Genomic DNA, 20,595 nt, shown 5'->3' on the forward strand with positions numbered 1-20,595 from the left:
CCCTTCCCAAATTCTTTTCCTTCCTGCACTAAAGGCTCCTTTCCCTTGGAGCTACACACAGATTCACTAGTAGGAGCACTTGTTGTCGCTGTTTCTGGCGCGATAAGTTCACCCGGCTCATCACACGATTCACCGGAATCGTCAAAATCGCTGTCCATTATTATCATCGACAATTCAGCAAGTTCTCGTGCCACTGCAGAGTCACTGAGGCCTTTCCTGCTTGCCTCAACACTTTTCTTGGGGGTAGAGGTCACGGGGCCCTTTGCAATGGGCGCAGAAGCGGCAGGAATGGCGGGCGCGAGTGCGACATGTTGTCTCTGCAGTGGAGGACAAGGAACTAAATGCCGCGGCTTATCTGAGAAGGGAAGGGTTGACAATGACACTTTAGGCTGACTGCTGCTAACTTACAGGCTAATTTTTTATAGGTAGAAAATCTCGGCAATAAATAAAGAAATAGGTACTTCCAGGTGAATGTAAATGTCAATTAGGATTCTCCCTTCCTTTCTGATATATATTTTTATTACAGACATCGATTACAAGGCATAAATCAAAGGGGAAATTACCATGGTAATGTAGCGAATGAATGCACGCGAGGTTTTGTCAGGTGATAATTGGGCAATTTCAGGAGTATAACACTATCACTTACCTGGTTTTTTTTTGGTATATATTATTGGGTAAAAATATTGGGCATAGGGCTTATTTCAATGGATGAAATCTGTGGAAAAAGAAGAGGGAAATTTCCGTGGCAGAGCGGCGTGAGAGGTGAGAGGAGAGGGTAATGGAGGGCAAGTAGGGAGGGGAGTCAAGAAGGGGGTAAATTATCTGAGAAGGGAAGGGTTGACAATGACACTTTAGGCTTACTGCTGCTAACTTACATGCTAATTTTTTATAGGTAGAAAATCTCGGCAATAAATATAGAAATAGGTAGTTCCAGGTGACTGTAAATGTCAATTAGGATTCTCCCTTCCTTTCTGATATATATTTTTATTACAGACATCGATTACAAGGCATAAATCAAAGGGGAAATTACCGTGGTAATGTAGCGAATGAATGCACGTGAGGTGTTGTCAGGTGATAATTAGGCAATTTCTGGAGTATAACACTATCACTTACCTGTTTTTTTTGGTATATATTATTGGGTAAAAATATAGGGCATAGGCCTGATTTCAATGGATGAAATCTGTGGAAAGAGAAGGGGGAAATTTCCGTAGCGCAGCGTGGCGTGGGAGGTGAGAGGAGAGGGTAATGGAGGGCAGGTAGGGAGGGGAGTCAGGAAGGGGTTAAAATAGCTAAAATGTCAACAATGGATGGGAGTACAGATGAGATTTGGAGTGCTGACTAGTGTTGGACATTGGCAGTACTGATATATGATACAAGCCACCACTTGAGAGCCCGGGATAATTCAAAATAACACAGAATCACAAAAGTGACGCCCCGCGGTATGATCCATTGTAGCCGAGCGTCACGAAAGTGACGCCCCGCGGTTAAGGGGTTAAACACGTTCTTTGCTGAGATATTTCTAAGTGGAATGGCTTCAGGATAACGAGTTGCCATATCAATCTGGGTCAACACATAAGAAAATCCTGAAGAAGTCTTAGGAAGAGGGCCCACAATATCCACCAACACACGGGTGAAAGGCGCCTCAAAAGGAGGAATGGGAACTAGAGGTGCAACCTTTTCGGTCTGATTACACTTCCCCACAACTTGACAGGTGTGACAAGACCTACAATACCAGGAAACATCCCTGAAGATACCTGGCCAGTAGAAGTGTTTCAAAATGCGTGCCACAGTCTTCCTCACTCCAAGGTGTCCTGCCAAACTGGAATCATGAGCCACTCTAATGATATCCTGCCTACAAACACGAGGGATGACAACTTGATGTACAACCTCCCATTCACAGTCGGCTGATGCTGTTGGGGGTCTCCACTTCCTCATAAGTACTCCTGACTTTATATAATAACAAGTAGAAGCACCGGCTGACTCTTCCTCACTGCAAGCAGAGTTAGCTAGACCTTTCAACTCAGGGTCAGCAACCTGCAACTCAACCAACTCTTGACGAGACAAATTATCAACACTACGGGGTACTGCCACATCTGGTGAGTGGTCCAAATTAGCAAGAAAAGTGTCAGCTAGGATAACATCATCATCATCATTATCCTCTAAATCACCAGAAACTTTAGACTTAACCCTAGTGATAGCACATGCAGGGAACACATCAGGGACATCACAATCCTGGGATGCAGCCACTGGCTCAGTAGACAACTGAGGAGCTGGACACACTTGACTTCCACCAATATCATTTCCAAGTAAGAAAGTTACACCTGACATTGGGAGTGTCTCAACCAACCCAACCATAACGGAACCATTAACAAAACCAGACTCTAAATTCACTCTGTACAGAGGGACAGGGAAGTAATTATTCCCTACACCTTGTAAGATTACAGTTTCATCAGAGGAATTAAGATTAGAGCCTACAACACTGGTCAGCATAAGGGATTGGCAAGCACCTGTATCACGATATATCTGAACTGATTTCCTGTCATTACTGTCCAGAGGACTGACAAAACCATCAGACAGGAAATTAGCACATGAACTCTTGAGAGTGTCACTCACGTTACTGCTCAAAAGAGGAGCTCCATCATGAGAATTCAAGTTATCCCTCAAAGCAGGTTCAGTTAACTCAGTTAAAGAATTCTGAGAACTCTCAAGAGTGGACACTAGACCAATTGACTGAATATTTAAAGACTCCTTTTTGTTCACATCACGCTGTCTCCTGAAACATTTCTCCGTAGTATGACCAAGCTTACCACAGTAAGTACATTTACTTTTCTGAAATCTAGAGGTGAAGCTGGTATTTACTTTATGAGAAACATCATCTTTATTCTCTTTCCTCTTACCTGTACTCTGAGTAGAGGCAACGTACTTACTCTCAGCTTTCCCTTTTAGTTTAGAATATCTCTTGTGAGTGAGAACATATTCATCAGCTAAAACTGCAGCATCAGACAAATTATCTATTCTTTTCTCATCAAGATATAGGCTTACATCTTTATAAATACACCTCTTGAAGTCCTCCAGCAAAATCATCTGCTTAAATTTACCAAAATCAGAATCCACATTCTTAGAATTTAACCACTGCTCTAACAGATCTTGTTTGATTTTTGCATACTCAACATGGGATTGCTTATCTTGCTTGTAAGTTGTCCTAAATTTTACTCTATAGGCTTCAGGAACAAGCTCATAGGCCTTAAGAATCAAGCTCTTAACTACATCATAATTATCAGATTGATCCTGAGGCAAAGATGCATAAGTTACTTGAGCTTTACCGGTGAGAACAGTTTGAAGGAGTACTGGCCAATACTTTTTGGGCCAATTAAAACCTGTAGCTACCCTCTCAAACAACTGAAAATTGTTAAATCAGATTCATTAAAAGGAGGGACAAGTTTAACATTTTTAGCCACATCAAAATCATCAGAGCTAGATGATCCAGTTCCACCTTGTTTCATGCGATACTCATGGTCTGCCTGACTCCTAGCAAGTTCAACTTGTGCGTGAAACTCAGCCTCCTTAACATCAGCCTCCATAGCACGTGCTTGAAATTCAGCTTCCTTCAGACGAGCCTCCTGCAGGGCTAGCTGTAACTTAGCTAATTCAATCTGCGTTTGCTGATTTGGAGGAGTTACATTAAACAAGCTTTCATTAATCATGTCAACAATTTGATCTTTAGAATGATGAGAGCGAACAGCAATTCCCAATTGTTGAGCAACAAGCTTAAGTTCATTCTTTGTTCTGTTTTCTACATCACACACTGTTTGCACATTTGACAAAAAATCTTTGGCTTCATCAAGTGTAGTAATAGTAGACATCATGAATAAGTAACAGTCACAAAATATCAAGCAATATCCTTATGATAATATCCTGAATATCCTGATATGAGGTCGCCAAATTTATGTTACGGAACAGAGAAAGATAATGTACACTTTAAGTGAGAATACTAAGAGTCACTACTGTCCTGTAAAGTTCCAGGTTCAAAACAAAAGAGTTAGGTAAAATTACAAGTTAAAGTTTAATGCTCAAACTAACAACAAAACATTCAGGACTCATAAGGATAATGTAATGGCAAAAAACAGGTTAAATATATGGTTAACTGCAATAGCCTCTATTAACATGAAATTAGCAAGAGTAAATTTACCTAAGTCAGCCCTGATAAAATGAAAATACACTGGGTAATGCTCAGTTAACCCGCGCCGTCCCGAGGACGTACTTCCACGTCCTCACGTTTTGTCACAGCTAATCCCGAGGACGTACTTCAACGTCCTGCAATTGCAAGGTTCATAATTTCCACAATTTTCAATTTTCGCGAGTCATTTTTGGTACGTATACACGGGACACCTGCCTCAACAAGATGCCAGGCAGAGACAATGCCTTACCCAGCATGACCTCCTCCCCCCCCTGCATGCCCTTTTCTCAGCAATTCACCTGTTATCAGTGACCTGGCCAGTATAGCCATGTCATGCCACGGTACGAAATTCAGGGCCAGAGTGATTCCCCAATCAATGACAATGTGGAGGACAAACTTTACATAGCATTAGAGGAAGAAACAGTTAGAAATGATGATCAGGTAATGTGGCAAAAAAAGGTCAGGTATTAGTGAGTGAAACAATGCTTATAATGCCTATATTACTGCTTGAAAACGAATATACTTTTGTACTACATATAAATTCGTAACAGTAAATAAATAAATACGGTTTATGAGTGGTGTGAAATAGTTATCCTCCCATAGAACTCGTTTTCTTTGGTGCCAGCCTGATAGAAAACCCAGTAAAGTAAGGAGGCTCTCCTACCTGTAATGAGTATTTAAAACCTCAGGTGAGCGATTTCTCTATGAATTTTCGATGTTTCTCACCAAAAGCGAAAGTTTTAGCAAAAAAAAAAAAAGGTCGAAAATTGCCCGGGATTGGGGGGTACCAGTGGTCGAAAAGTGGCCGGGACGGGGCGGGTTAATGCAAGATAAATTATTACAGATACAAAATAATATTAATGATGGCTGACATCCCCTCACATGAATCACAAAATATCACTAGGCCTACGAATTAACAACTTATGCTATACAGTACAAGAACAAAATGCGATAACAGTTATACTCAAATTACACAGAAGCTAGATGGTTGGAGACTTCCGGAGCACTCACAACAATAACTGTACAGGGGAGGAAAGAGATGAGAACAAAATGAGTAGATCTAAGTGGCAATGATGCAGAGACTGAGCTCATTATATAGGGGCAGGCAGAGCTTGATACAACTTGTAAGAAGGACGCGCAAATGAAGCCATGGGGACAAAGAGTTGACAATCCCGCTCTGAACAACAGAAAGAACAACTTACTCTACTATAACGGTAGAAGGGGGGGGACTGAGGCAGAACACGCTCGTGATCAAACATGCAGGATATTGTGCGTTAAAATTACACAAAGGATGATGAAATCATAGGCTATGTAACAATATATATATATATATATATATATATATATATATATATATATATATATATATATATATATATATATATATATATATATATATATATTCGGCCATAAATGTATATCTTCACATGAACACTTTGCATGTGACTGGAATATCACTTTTTGAATTTAATATGACAAATGTTGATTGTAAACTGATATTTCAGAATTCACGTGGTGGATGGTTCAATCACGGAGGCTCAGTTGCCGCCTGGCTTTTGATGAGAGGTGCTACACGCTACAACATTTAATTTCAGTTTAACTAATTAGCACTTTCTCCGAGATACCACACGCAACTCCTTGTTTGTGGAATGTGACGCGACAAAGTCCCTGGACTGTCTCTCGATTGTCTAGAAACAGACCTGCGAGAAAGTAGCAGAAATGTCTTGCGACCGTCTCGCAACAGTCTCTACAGTAGACAGTCCAGAGAAAATATTGCCTTGTCTCCAAAGCATCTCTGGACTGTAGCCCGTCTGTATCTGGACTGTATCGCAACAGTCGAGATACATAGTCGCTCGACTGTCTCCAGACTTTGTATCTCGGTGTGTACAAGGATTAAACCTGAAATCCTGTTGGTAAATTTGCGGGCCCACATCTCCCAGTCACAGCAAAGTCTGAGTTCATCACACGTGACTGTGACCGAACAAAAAACTAAAAATCTTTTGACATGATTTGGATTAGGCTTGGTGGATTGGCTGAGGATCACCCAAAATGTTGCCTGACTGGCAAGGTCAAATTAAACAGCTTTTATCCTATGCAAGCTAATATTTGTGGAAGAGTTCAGAATATAACAAGGATTAAATTATTAAATTTTTAGAACAATCAAAGTTCAAAGCTACGGAGAAGGGGTAAACAGTTTTGAACTGATCTAAACCAAAGTTGGTGGAAGTGTTAAGGGTCAGGCAAGAGTGAAGTAATTCGTTTTTGAGAGTATTCTGCCAAAGACAAAGTCACAGGGGAAAGTCAAATATTCGGCCCTTAAACCAGTTGGTGAGCGCTGGTGCTGCAGTCTCTGAATGCTCCCTTTTGTTCTAGTATCCCAGGTCGGTTTAGTGCGAATAGTTGGCATAGCAGTAATATATTTCATGAGGACTGCATTGCATGGTGAAAATATAGGAAAAAAAAAAACATTCCATGAATTTTAGATGATGAAAATATGGTAAGAAAAATAATCTCTCTCAAGGTGAAGTTATCCATAACTCACTCTTTTATTGCCCTATCAGGAGTGTGGTGAAAATTTAGGCAAAATAATTCACCAGAATCGGAAAATCAGAGAAAAGAAATATCGGCATCGCCCCTAGCAGTAATTTGTGTTATTGCTTTACATTACGGAAACATGGTAAAATAACTTAGGCCATCGACCTAGGTGGTGAATATGTACGTACTTATTTTATCATATTGTTTTATGTGGAGCAGATGGGGGACGTGGAAGGTGTGTGTGTAAGATATTCACAGAAGAAATATGTGCAGAATGTGAGGTGCTGTGTGGGGTGAGGAGAAGACGAAAGGGGGTGCAAGGCACAGCATGGTGCAATGAAGAGGTGAGACAGGCTGTGGCACAAAAGAAAAAAGCATATAATGACTTGATGAGAAATAGGGGCGTGCAAGAAGCTGAGATACGGAAGAAAGCGTTATATGTAGAAAAGAAAAGAGAAGTGAAAAGATTAGTGAGAGAGAGTAAGAAGACAGCGGATGAGGAAATTGGAAGGAATTTGAGTGTCAAGTGGAGGAAGTGTAAGAAAGTGTTCAGGAAAGAGGTAAAGAAAGTCAGACAGGGTGGCAATGAAGTTAGTAAGGGAGTGAAAGATAAAAATGGTAGATTAATAGTTGAGAAGGGAGAAAAAGTGAGCAGATGGAGACAACACTTTAATGAATTGTTGAACACAGAGAATGAAAGTAATGCGAGTATAAGTGGCTGGGGAATGGCTGGGAGAAGGAGGAAGGTGAGAAGACAGGAAGAAATTAGTAGGATGGAAGTTGTGAAAGCAATGAAGAAAGTCAAAATGGGTAAAGCCCCAGGAATTGGAGTGTGTGGTGAAATGCTGAAGCATGGGGGAGAGATAGTAACAGAATGGATGTGGAAGATATGCAGACAGGCCTGGAAGGAACGAAGAGTCCCGGAGGATTGGAAGTCAGGTATAATTATTCCCTTGTATAAAGGGAAAGGGGAAAAAAAGTGTATGATAATCACAGGGGCATTTTTCTTCTTAGTGTAATAGGAAAAGTGTATGGCAGGATACTTATTGACAGAGTTAGGGAAATAACAGAGGAATTGGTTGGAGAAGTGAAAGCAGTGGGAATAAGTTATTTGAGAGGAGCCTGTGGAGTCCCATGGAGAGACAGACTGACAAATGAGGATGTGAAGGATCGTTGTGGTGTGGATGTGGATGTGATAGGAAGCGTTAGGAGAAACACATTGAGGTGGTTTGGCCACGTGGAGAGGATGGAGAGTGAGAGACTGACGAGGAGAGTGTATGTGAGTGAGATGGAGGGGGAGAGAGAGAGAAGAAGGCCAAGGATGAGATGGAGGGATGGAGTGGAGAGGTATATGAGAGAGGGGGTTGTGAATTGGGAGAAGGACAGTGAAATGGCGGGGGCAGGGTGACGTGGAGGCGATTTGTTTGTGGCCACCCCGTATGGGTTTAGGGCGTCTGGCAATAGACAGACAGATTTTATATGGTGAAAACACGACGTAATAACTTATGGTATTGTCTTGTTTGGTGAAATTATGATTATCAATGCTATTGTTATAGATGATGAAAACTTGGTAAATTAACTGATGCTATATCCCAAGGCAGTAGTGGCTGAGGTGGGCAGTGATGGTGGTGGAGGTGTTGCTCTGGGGGGCGTTGCTGCTGCTGCTGTGGCTCTCATTCCTTAAAAAACCTTCAGGACTTCCACCAGGTGAGTGGCTTTCCTTGGGTCCTTTACACTTCCTTCAGGCTCTACAGTTTCCATTAGGCAGCATTCATTAGGTACTAATATGTACTTTCGTTGTGCAGCCTATTATTTCCGTATGGTACCATCTGTCTGATGTAGTCACGTCGGAGCATATTACTGTCATGAAAATATCTCATGTGCGCTTATATATACATATATATATATATATATATATATATATATATATATATATATATATATATATATATATATATATATATATAGTGCTCAGCTTGAAGTTGCAGGCCAGAAAATGGGTAAAAAAGAATATAGCTAAAGTAGCACTCTAGATCAGACATGTCAGTGTGATATTTTATTTTCATTAAAAGAAAAATGCCTTCCGTTCTGATATTTTATTTTCATTAAACGAAAAAAGCCTTCCGTTCCGAAGTGACAGAGTTGCGTTTTCTTAATTTTCTTGATATGTTTTTGGCTGAAAATTACTTCAAATTTATAGTCACGTTTTCTCGTCATTCGCACAATTGAAAATCATGTATCAAGGATGCCTGGAAACTTATCTTCTGTATACTCCATCCACTTAAACTGTCATAAGATAACAGTCATAACAAGAGATTAAGACTAGACTATAAGGAGAATTGAGAGAGTGCAACACCAGAGCCCAACAACTGGTCAAAGTGCCGACATTAGATGTTCCTCTGTGGTAATGACCTTCGATTATTGCTATGAAAATCGAATCATTACATTCTAGCCTAGTCTTCGAACCCATCCCCCATGTTTGATCAAAATCAGAACAAAGCTATTTGAGTCGACCTTGCCCAGTGACCTTGACTTTTGCCCTGACATTTGACTGATTGTTTTCAGTATCGAATCCCCCAATTTTTCTCGCCTTACCCATCCTCAATGCTTGATATATATATATATATATATATATATATATATATATATATATATATATATATATATATATATATTTATATTTCCTCACAGAACCACAAATCTCACCCTCTACCGATATATCTCCATTTTGTTTTCCCGGTTACCATCTCCTTACAAACTTTCGAAACAAGGGCGGCACCTGTTGTTATATCAAATCCCCATATGCAGTTGACACTATTTTAAACTTCACTTCATCCAGTTTTGATTACTCATTATATAAATTAAATTGCCAAAACATTACCAAATATATCTGTGTAGTTTATCGTTCCCCCAATGCTTCTTCGGAACCCAGTGTATTTGATTCCATATCCACTCAGTTGAGTAACCTTGACCTGGCCCTTGGCAATGAAATTACCATTTTGGGTGATTTTAACATACACAATGTTGAATGGTTATTGCATTCTGCCCGGACTGACGACGCTGGTCTAGAATGCGAACTGTTTGCGGAATCGTTTAATCTCACCCAGTTGGTAAAGCAACCAACCAGAATACCTGATAATCCTGACCATAATGCCCATCTCTTGGACTTATTCTTGACAAATAATCCAGATCAATGCAGGATAGAGGTACTGTCACCACTTGGATCCTCTGACCACAATCTCATCAAAGCCTCATTAGTTAACCCTCCTACACCTCCCCATTCCGAACCTCTCAGGGTGACCCGATGGCACTTTGACAGGGCAGACTGGGATGGATTTAGAAATTATCTTGCTGATGTTCCATGGCAGTCTTTCTTCTCTAGTGATCCCAATTCTACCCAGTCCCACATTTGTGACTTAATACTAGCTGGTATGGATTTATTCATACCAAGTCAACAATTCACTAAAAGATCAAACTCTCCAAAATGGTTTGATGGCAATTGTGCCAGAGCAACAGCCCAAAAGTCATTAGCATATAACTCTTACTTAAAATCAAAAACACCTGAATCACTCTCCCAATTTAAAATTGCTAGAAATCATGCAAAAGCTGTATTAAATCTATCTAAATCAAACTTTCTTCAAAAGCAAGCATCAAAACTACTTAACAACCCTAATGACAATAGAATATTCTGGTCAACTCTTAATTCTTTCAATAATAACTTTAACAAGTCATCTTCCATTCCCCCACTAAAATCTTCAGATGGCAATATTACAAATGACCCACGTGGGAAAGCAGATATCTTTGCTAGTACCTTTGCAAGAAACTCTACCATAGATGATACCAGCCAGAATGTCTCAGTACTGGAACTTGATTCTCCCGAAATTGCCCCACTTAAAATACAGACAAGATTTGTAAAATCCATCCTAGACAATTTACCTACCAACAAAGCTCCAGGTCCAGATGGAATTCCGCCAATTGTTTTGAAAAAGTGTACCCCTGAACTTGCCTCTGTCCTAGCTAAATTATTCAGATTATGCATACGTGCTTCTTTATTCCCAAATTCATGGAAAGAAGCCAATATCCACCCAGTTCCGAAGAAAGGAAGTTCGTCTGACCCCTCCAATTACAGACCAATAGCTATCACATATTCTCTTGGTAAGGTATTTGAAACTTTAATTAATAAGCATATTGTTAAACATCTTGAATCCAACAACTTAATTAATGATAGACAATACGGTTTTCGCCACGAAAGATCCACCATTGACATACTCAATCTCTTAACTCATACCATCCATCAATCAATTGATCTTTTTGGAGAAACTCATGCAGTAGCTCTTGATATCTCTAAAGCTTTCGACAGAGTATGGCACCGTTCCCTGCTGTCCAAACTCCCTTCCTATGGACTAACGTCTTTTGTTCCTTTGATTTCTTCTTATCTTAGTGACAGGAAAATAAGAGTAAAAGTAGATGATGTATATTCGAATTTCCACTCAATTAACGCCGGCGTGCCGCAGGGATCAGTTCTGGCGCCAACCCTATTTCTGGTTCATATTAATGATCTCTTATCTGTCACTCACAATCCCATTCACTCATATGCAGATGACTCAACACTACATAGTTCATTCACACTCAGACATCCATTTACAAAGTCTACTATCTCTACTTCTCAACTCAATACAGCCATCTCCATAAATCAAGATCTATCTACAATCTGTGAATGGGGACAAAACAACCTTGTCTCTTTTAATGCTAGTAAAACTAAATATATACAGTTTACTAATAGACAGATATTGCCAGATTCGTACATTACCTTCAGTGCTACTAGTATTCCCATCTCCAAAAGTATTGAAATTCTTGGTGTCTCACTTAACAGTGCCCTCAGCTGGACCTCTCATGTCAGATCACTTGCTAAAACCGCCTCAAAGAAACTTGGATTATTGTACAGAGTCCGTAACTTCTTCGCCGATGAGCAGTTAGCTATAATTTATAAGAGTCATGTGCGCTCTCAGCTTGAATATTCCTCACCCTTGTGGAATGGTTGTGGAGAGGTTGCATTAAGACAACTAAACAAAATTCAGCATAAAGCTGTTAGAATCATTAACAACCCTGCCATTACATATAAACTACCTCCCCTGCAAGTAAGAAGGAATGTTGCCTCCCTTGCATTATTTTACAGATATTTTTTTGGCAAATGCTCAGACGAAGTTGCGTCCATGGTGCCACCTCTCCATGCCTTCCCTCGTGCTACACGGGCATCTGGTAGTGCTCATGACTGGAATGTCACTCAACCATATTGCAGAACTTCTGCCTATCAGAATTCTTTCATTCCCCGAACTGCATCTCTCTGGAACTCGCTTCCCCAGAGTTGTTTTCCTCCAAATTTCAACCTACAACTGTTCAAGTCTAACTGTTACAGATATTTTATGAACAGAGGACACCAGTAATCTGGTGTATGGATTATTTTTTTTCTCCATTTATTTTTCCTTCCTCCGTTCTGTTATTTAAATATATATATATATATATATATATATATATATATATATATATATATATATATATATATATATATATATTTGTTGACCTTGAAATAATTATGGCCTTTGCCTTTGACCTTTTGTTAAAAAAGGGTCAGCCCCTTGTCTGATCTTCAAGTATTCCGCTCGATTTGGTCCATATCAGATCAAAGCTGTCTGAGGTATATTGTTCAGACATACGGGTTAAACTTTGACCTTGCCCTGTGTTTTTAAACTTTGAATTACTGTTCTCAAAATTGAATCCGATGCTCTTTGCTCTACTCACAGCCCTTCCACCAAGTTTGGTCTAAATCAGGTATATACGTCACAGTAAGATGACCTTGTTAGGTCAAAGATTCACCTGGCCCCGTGACCTTGACCTTTGACCTGTTGCCCGAGGAAACAATAGGTCAACTCTTTGGCAGACCCTCAATTATTCCATCGTTTGGCTAATATTGGATAAAAATGTTTGACCTATTTTTCCACACACACACACACACACACACACACACACACACACACACACACACACACACACACACACACACACACACACAAACACACACACACACACACACACACACACACACACACACACACACACACACACACACACACACACACACACACACACACACACACACACACACACACACACACACACACACACACACACACACACACACAGGCGGACAGACAGACAGACAGACTGACAGACAGACAGACACACACACACACACACACACACACACACACACACACACACACACACAGTGCAGTGGTAACGCTCTCGCCTAGCATCTGCTAAGACGGGGGTTCGCGCCTTGCTCGGGATGCGAAAAAGTTTCACTGACAAAGCGGGTGGTCACTGTCCTCCTGGAGCAAGAGGATGGGTGTGTGCGTGTGTGAAGGTCGAGGCTTTGCCCTTAGATCGGACTATATGAGCTCTCAGCTCTCTTCCGGGAGGGTAAAATGCCGATGATCACAAAACCATCACGTGATCCTGACCGACCCGGTGAATTACACACACACACACACACACACACACACACACACACACACACACACACACACACAGTAAGTAAGTAAGTATTTATTGATCACAATATCCTGTTACACATACAGGATTTCAAGCAACAATAAACCTTAGCATGATAAACAGTACATCAGATATTAGCAAACAATTATGGTCCACAAAACAAGCGAAGTATTAAAGGGTTGATCAGTGCATCTATATAGCCTTAATGAAAGATGGAAATCATTACATTTCTGATTAGTAACTTAACTACAATTTGACCAATCATATTTTTTACGAAAAAAAAAAAATCCCAATGATATATCATGGTTAGAATAAGAGCATACAAAATTAATTAAATACACTTTAAATAACATAGGTTATGATAAACATTATAGTACACACTAGCCAAAACAGGAAAGGATCTTATACACTATTTCCTCAATAGGAAACTGAGCATCGTCACCAATGATTTGACTCCAGGAAGTAAAGTTATATCTTGTACGTATGTGCTGAGTCAGTGGACACACTTTCAGTACATGCAACTCTGTTTGCACAGCACCACAGGGACAGAGCCGTTCTGCTACCGGGAGACGTCCCCGTCCACGCCGATTCCAGATTATGACTGATGACCCGCAGCCGACTAAATGTCATTCTGTGTACCTCACTAGTTTTACCACAACATTTATAGATCTCGTGAACTATTAAGGTAGGGTTCAACACATTATAAATTAGTCTTCTAGAAGATGTAGAGTTAGAAACTGATTGCTTTAAAGATTCAATGCCGACTTTAACATCATCAACAGAATTATTAATTAAACTCTTAATGTGTTTACTTGTTGGTGTGTTAGCCGCCATGGTCAGCCTGACGGCGTGCACCCACGGGTCATCGGGCATACCGCGCCTCTACCCCCACAGTCGCTGGAAAAGCTTCCTCTGCCTTGCTAGTACTAAAGATTTCAGTGGCGGGCACCCGAGTTCCACGTAACAAACGTCCGTGCAGGCCGTCATACGAGCTCCCAGCAGCTGTTTAATACCCCAGTTATACAATTTTTCCATTGGCCTCAAGTTCCCATTGAACCAGGACTCACAGCCATATAGGATGGTTGACATTAAGGCTGCTTCAAACATTTTCTTTTTAACATAAAATGGTATGTCTATATTCTTTTCCAGAAATGACACAAATTTCAGAATGTGGCACATTTTTGCTTGTGCATGGGCGGTAATGGCGGACGACAGGGTTCCGTCGCTTGTGAACAGGCTGCCCAGATATACATACCTGTCACACCACTGCACGACCATCTCACCAACGCAGAATGGCTCACGATCGCCCACTGACGCATGGATTGCAAAGAACTTGGTCTTAATATTATTCACAACTATGCCATTTTTTACACAGAACTGATTCAGAAATGTAAGTTTATGTTCCATCCCGCGTCGAGTGGTAGAGAGAAGAACAGTATCGTCCATAAGGACAAGGAGATGGTCACTGTAAAAAACCATCTGGCCCACAATTGGACTTTATCAACTTAATCATGCTGTTTACAAAAATGATAAACAGTAAACAAGATGTTGGGGACCCCTGTCTGACGCCGATCCTGGATGTTACAATGGCTGTCCCAATAATGCTCAAAGTAACCCCGTATATCGCCACCAGGGCCGCTAACTTTCGCGACCCTCACCCCAACTCAAGTAACATGCGAAACAATTTGGCGCGAGGGACCCAGTTGTATGCCACTGAAAAATCGACAAGGCAAACAAATAACTTATGCTTCCTCCTGTGGGCTAAATCAATTAACAGTCTAAGTGCCACAACATGTTCAATGCAGCCCCGGCCCTCCTGACTCCCTGCCTGCTCCCGATACGGAACAAACCACATACTGTAATTAACCGAGTTGATAGCACCATGTCATACAGCTTTGCCAAACAATTTATTATATTTATACCACGGTAATTCTTGGATAATGATCTGCTACCTTTCTTAAATATCGTGACCATACGGGCCAACTGCCAGGATGTGGGATAAGAGCCAGAGGAAAAGACTACTGAACATTAAACAACGCTAATATAAAGTGTATCCACCGGTCTGGTAAAAACTTTATAATTCCTCGGCTTATCCCATCGGGCCCACACGCTTTATCTTGCTTTAATCTATGTATTTCTCGCACAACCGCATCAAATTCTATGTCATCATCAAGAACTGGTATGGTTACATTTGTATCAAATTCAGTAGGTACTATAGGTTCAGCATTATGTGGATTATATACCTCCTCAAAAAAGGCTTTGAAATCCTCATCTGTGGGTTTTTTTTATTACCGTCAGAATCATCACTATCATCTCTATAATCCCCACGCCAGTCTATAGCTTTCCACTTACGCCTGTCATCCACATCATTTAAGAGTCTCTCCCACCTGCTCACTGTGACATCCTCTGGCACAGTCACCTGAGCACACCGACTGGCACTAGCACACCTGTACAAAATGTCTGCCATTTGGCTCACATTAGTATCAATGTCAGGATCAAACTGGGGAATATCGAATCGAGAAAGTTCCCCAATAAAGTTTTCGATGTGAACATCACAAAACTTTATAGGACGTTTTAACCGAGATTTCTTCTGCTTACAACCTGAATACAAAACTGTATGATCAGCAAGCGAACCCGCCCGCACACCAAGACACACCCTATCCACCACAGGGGGGGACAGAGCAATTGCTATTGGGGCGTGATCCGATGGAAGATCAAGATCATTATTCACAGTGAAGCTTTGAATGCAATTTAAGATTTTGGTAGAAGCAATACACACATCTACTTCAGAAATCCATTCATTACGTTTCCTATACGTCAGATTGCTCTTATAATGTTTTTCAGCATATTTCAAGTTATTTACCACCATTAAATTTTGTTCTACACATACAGTAGTCATAGTATTTGCATTCTCATTAGGCAAATTAATTTGATCAGGAATCTCGGGGGTAGGTGAAATAATCAGATCCAGAGACAAGTAAATTCACTAAAATATTTTGAACACCAGTACCAAAACGTGTGTTCAGGTCTCCCATTAGCAGAACATTACAATTTTCCTCTTTTCCACATATGATTTTCTCTTGTCTATAACTGAAACTGTTAGCATTAAAGTATTGCGAATCTGAAGGAGGTACATACACAAAACCCCAAGAGCACAGTGTTCAATAGCGACAATCTGAGCCAAATTTGGTCTTTCATTTTACAGTCAACACCCATCACAGATGACTGTAAACAACGCTTTACCAGTACCACTGTGCCCCCTCTATGTCCGTCTGACCTCACAGTGTCTCTATAACAAACATAGCCAGGTCGAGCGATACGATCACTAGTTTTCACTTCATTCAACCCTATCTCGTCGTAATTCATTAACAATGCCTGTACACTGGGCTTTTCTAACTTTGTACGAACTCCACTGATGTTCCACGACATGATTGCAACATTTCTCCTTTGTGGTCCACCTAGAGAGGAGCCGGCCGCCAGCTGTCGATGACCACCTCATCGCGATAAAGTTTCCTCTCCTTCGTGTCCAGCCTGATTGTGCAGCCGACGTTCTCTGGTTTAGTCCTCTTTGCCGCCTCAACATCCCGCAGACGCTTCCATTCGTTCCATACGGAAGGATGTACGTCTTTCTTCACAAACACACGGTCATAAGGCGCGCCAGTCTCCTTTAGCCTCCTGGTCTTTCCAAGAATTTTATCCCGCACCTGCTTCGAAGCCAAGGTCACCAGGATGGGCCTCTTACGTCCCCCTGGTTCACCTCGTCCCAACCTCCGACAGGACTCGATGCTCAGGAGTTCGCCCAGTTTACTCCAGATCTTGCTAAGTTTCCCCTTGTCCGTAGTTTCTCCTGCTAAGCTCTCGCCCTCATCAGAGACACCCAGGACGACCAGCCTTGTTTCCCTTTCTCTCCTGTCGATGGACTCCAGGAAGCTCTGCTGTCTGGCAATGATCTCAGCTTGCTTATCAATTTGCTCTTGCATATGTGACAATTTTTTATTGAAAACACTCTCTGGTAATGTTATTTTACTCTTGAGATCTGCCAGTTCTCTCGTGATCTCATCTAATTTCTGCTGTAGCTGACGACACACACACACACACACACACACACACACACACACACACACACACACACACACACACACACACACACACCACAGACAGACAGACAGACACAGACAGACAGACAGACAGACAGACACACACACACACACACACACACACACACACACACACACACACACACACACACACACACACACACACACACACACACACACAACACCACACACACACACACACACACACACACACACACACACACACACACACACACACACACACACACCGTACACCGCACGCACGCACACACACACACACACACACACACACACACACACACACACACACACACACCATACACCGAGCGCGCGCGCGCGCGCACACACACACACACACACACACACACACACACACACACACACACACACACACGTTCAATACAAAAAATGTTGAGCCATAGTTTTGTCGTATCTTGCCACTGATCACCGAGAATAAACTGCAAAAGCACAAATATCCCTGCCAAGTGAATGAGCTAAATTTCCAGTGCAGCAGATGGCGTCTCACAATTCTTGTTATTCTGCATGTTGCAGATTGTGACGGCGACAGCTCAGGAAAGTATTCTGAGTCAATTATGTAAGTTTCCATCCAGTTTAAATCAACCTTGGTGGAAGTGTCTGAGGCAAAGAAAGGATGAAGGGATTCTATTTTGGAAACACTCAGTCGAGGGTCAAGGCCACAGAGCAAGGTCAAATGCTCCACGTTAGAACTCTGGGTTTTTATTCATCTTAAATCAGACCTTGTGGAATTGTTGGTGGTCAGCCAGGAAAGAGATATTAATTTGAGGACAATGGAACAAAGGTCAATGTCGCAGGGCAAGGTCAACTAACAGCTTTGATCTGATTTTGACCAAACCTGTGGAAGGGTAAAGAATCGGACAAGGATGATGTTATTCAGATTTAAGAACAACCGGTTGAAGGTCAAGTTCATAGGGCCAAGTCAAATGGTTGGCCCTTCGACCAGTTGTAGTCTGCATGTTCCTTCTTGTTGTATGAATAAGTGGGGAAGAAGACAAGGGAAAACACTAACGTGTAGTGTAGTCAGAGTTTGCCTTACAGCCAGGGGTTGGGTGAAGATGTACCGTACGAGTATATTGGGTCAGCCTCTAATCATATAGTTTTGTGGAAACATTGAATTTACATAATATGAATTTCATATACCTGTGAAATATTCATGAAAATTTGATATGACTGTATAAAGTACACTTTTTCATTAATCACCAAAATTCTATAAAAAAAAAAATAAAATCCGAAAAATATTCTTACAGTTGTTATACCTCTGATCTTGCTGAAATAAGCATTTTTGGGGGTAGCCTATTTCATTCAATTATATGGCCCAGCCCCTTCCACTTAAACGAAGGGGAAATCTTAAACAAACAAACAATCATTCAATTAGCCGTCCTTAGGAAACTAGTATTTGCCACTTAAATTTTGAAAATTGTTCAGAAATAACGATCTTATGAGAGCTTATGTGTGACTGGTTTTGTCTGCTGATGCATCCGATTGATAAGCCATCTTTGTGTGGGACTCGAACCCACCTCGGCCACTGGAGGTCTAAATGATGCCTGGTGTCACACCATTGTGACGTTTTTTTCTTTCTGATTCACACAATCTGCCTATTGCAGTGAGGTGGTACTGGATTTAAGCTATCTATTTTTAAGAGCTGCAGTGGCCTAGGTAGTTTCAATCCCACACACTGGAAGTGCGTTACCACCCCGATGATATTACAGCTTGTAATTTTATGCATGCAGTTCGCATGATGATGTCTGATGTCTTTGCCGTAATTCGCAAAGTGCTCGAGTTAGAGTTTTGGCATGAGTCACAAGTCGCAACGTCCTTGTTAGATTTTGGTGAAAACCAAATATCAAAACGAAAATCGCTTCAGCCAATGCTTAAGCTGAAACTGCAGTGGAAAGTGGCGAATTTGAATAACATCTGTGCATAACATCATTTCCATCTAAAGTGCCTAGACATGAATATATTAAACCTGATCGAACAAATTTCACTCGAACACGTTTCACTGGTTCGAAAGCATTCCACTCCTTGGTGTGGACACCTATCACCTTGTTAATCTTCATTCTTGCAACAAGCAGTATTACTGGTCACAACGACACGTTAATTTCCTCCTCTCTCACCTCTCAGGTCGGTGGGGTCTGCCTCTGATCGGGTATATCCCTCTAACACGGAGGAGCATTGAGCAACAAGTGACGGATCTCAGGGAAAAGTATGGAGATATATATCTGTGAGTACTGCCACCAAATTAGCATTCGATGTATCTTTTCATTTTTTTAATGTCAACGTTGGAAGGGAAATTAAAATAATTTTTCTGTAGATGATGATTACTGTCTAGTCGAAATAGTGCAATTCATTCCTCTATTATTCTACTTCAATATTCTCTCAGAATGATTGGTTTATCATTCACTAGCATACACACACACACACACACACACACACACACACATATATATATATATATATATATATATATATATATATATATATATATATATATATATATATATATATATTTATGGAACCAATGAAGAATATTATATATATATATATATATATATATATATATATATATATATATATATATATATATATATATATATATATATATATATATATATATATATATATATATATATATATATATATATACACACACACACACACACATATATATATATATATATATATATATATATATACATGTATATATATATATATATATATATATTGTTACATAGCCTATGATTTCATCATCCTTTGTGTAATTTTAACGCACACTATGCTGCATGTTTGATCACGAGCGTGTTCTGCCTCAGTCCCCCCCTTCTACCGTTATAGTAAAGTCGTCCTTTCTGTTGTTCAGAGCGGGATTGTCAACTCTTTGTCCCCATGGCTTCATTTGCGCGTCCTTCTTACAAGTTGTATCAAGCTCTGCCGGCCCCTATATAATGAGCTCAGACTCTACATTAATTGCCACTTAGATCTGCTCCTCATTTTGTTCACATCTCTGTCCTCCCCTGTACAGTTATTGTTGTGAGTGCTCAGGAAGTCTCCAACCATCTAGCAGCTGTGTAATTTGAGTATAACTGTTGTTGCATTTTTTCTTGTGCTGTGTAGCATAGGGTTAATTCTTAGGCCTAGTGAGGTTTTTTTGTGATTTATGTCAAGGTTCTTTTTGTCAGTCATTTTTGATAATATTTT

The 20,595-nt window shown here is 40.7% G+C and overlaps 1 protein-coding gene across 1 annotated transcript in view; it reads left to right on the forward strand.

Moving 5' to 3' along the window:
- The first annotated feature begins 8,334 nt into the window (after nt 1–8,334).
- The window catches only part of LOC145398811 (cytochrome P450 2L1-like), a 166,412-nt gene continuing 154,151 nt past the window's right edge, over nt 8,335–20,595 (forward strand). The window contains exons 1-2 of the mRNA XM_080271620.1: nt 8,335–8,419; nt 19,522–19,621. Of these exons, the coding sequence (XP_080127746.1) occupies nt 8,335–8,419; nt 19,522–19,621 (185 nt within the window). The remainder of the gene's footprint in view (nt 8,420–19,521; nt 19,622–20,595) is intronic.

The sequence above is a fragment of the Coenobita brevimanus genome, chromosome 46 (assembly GCF_032717465.1).
Source record: "Coenobita brevimanus isolate Jiangsu-jjx chromosome 46, ASM3271746v2, whole genome shotgun sequence".
Classification (NCBI taxonomy): Eukaryota; Metazoa; Arthropoda; class Malacostraca; order Decapoda; family Coenobitidae; genus Coenobita; species Coenobita brevimanus.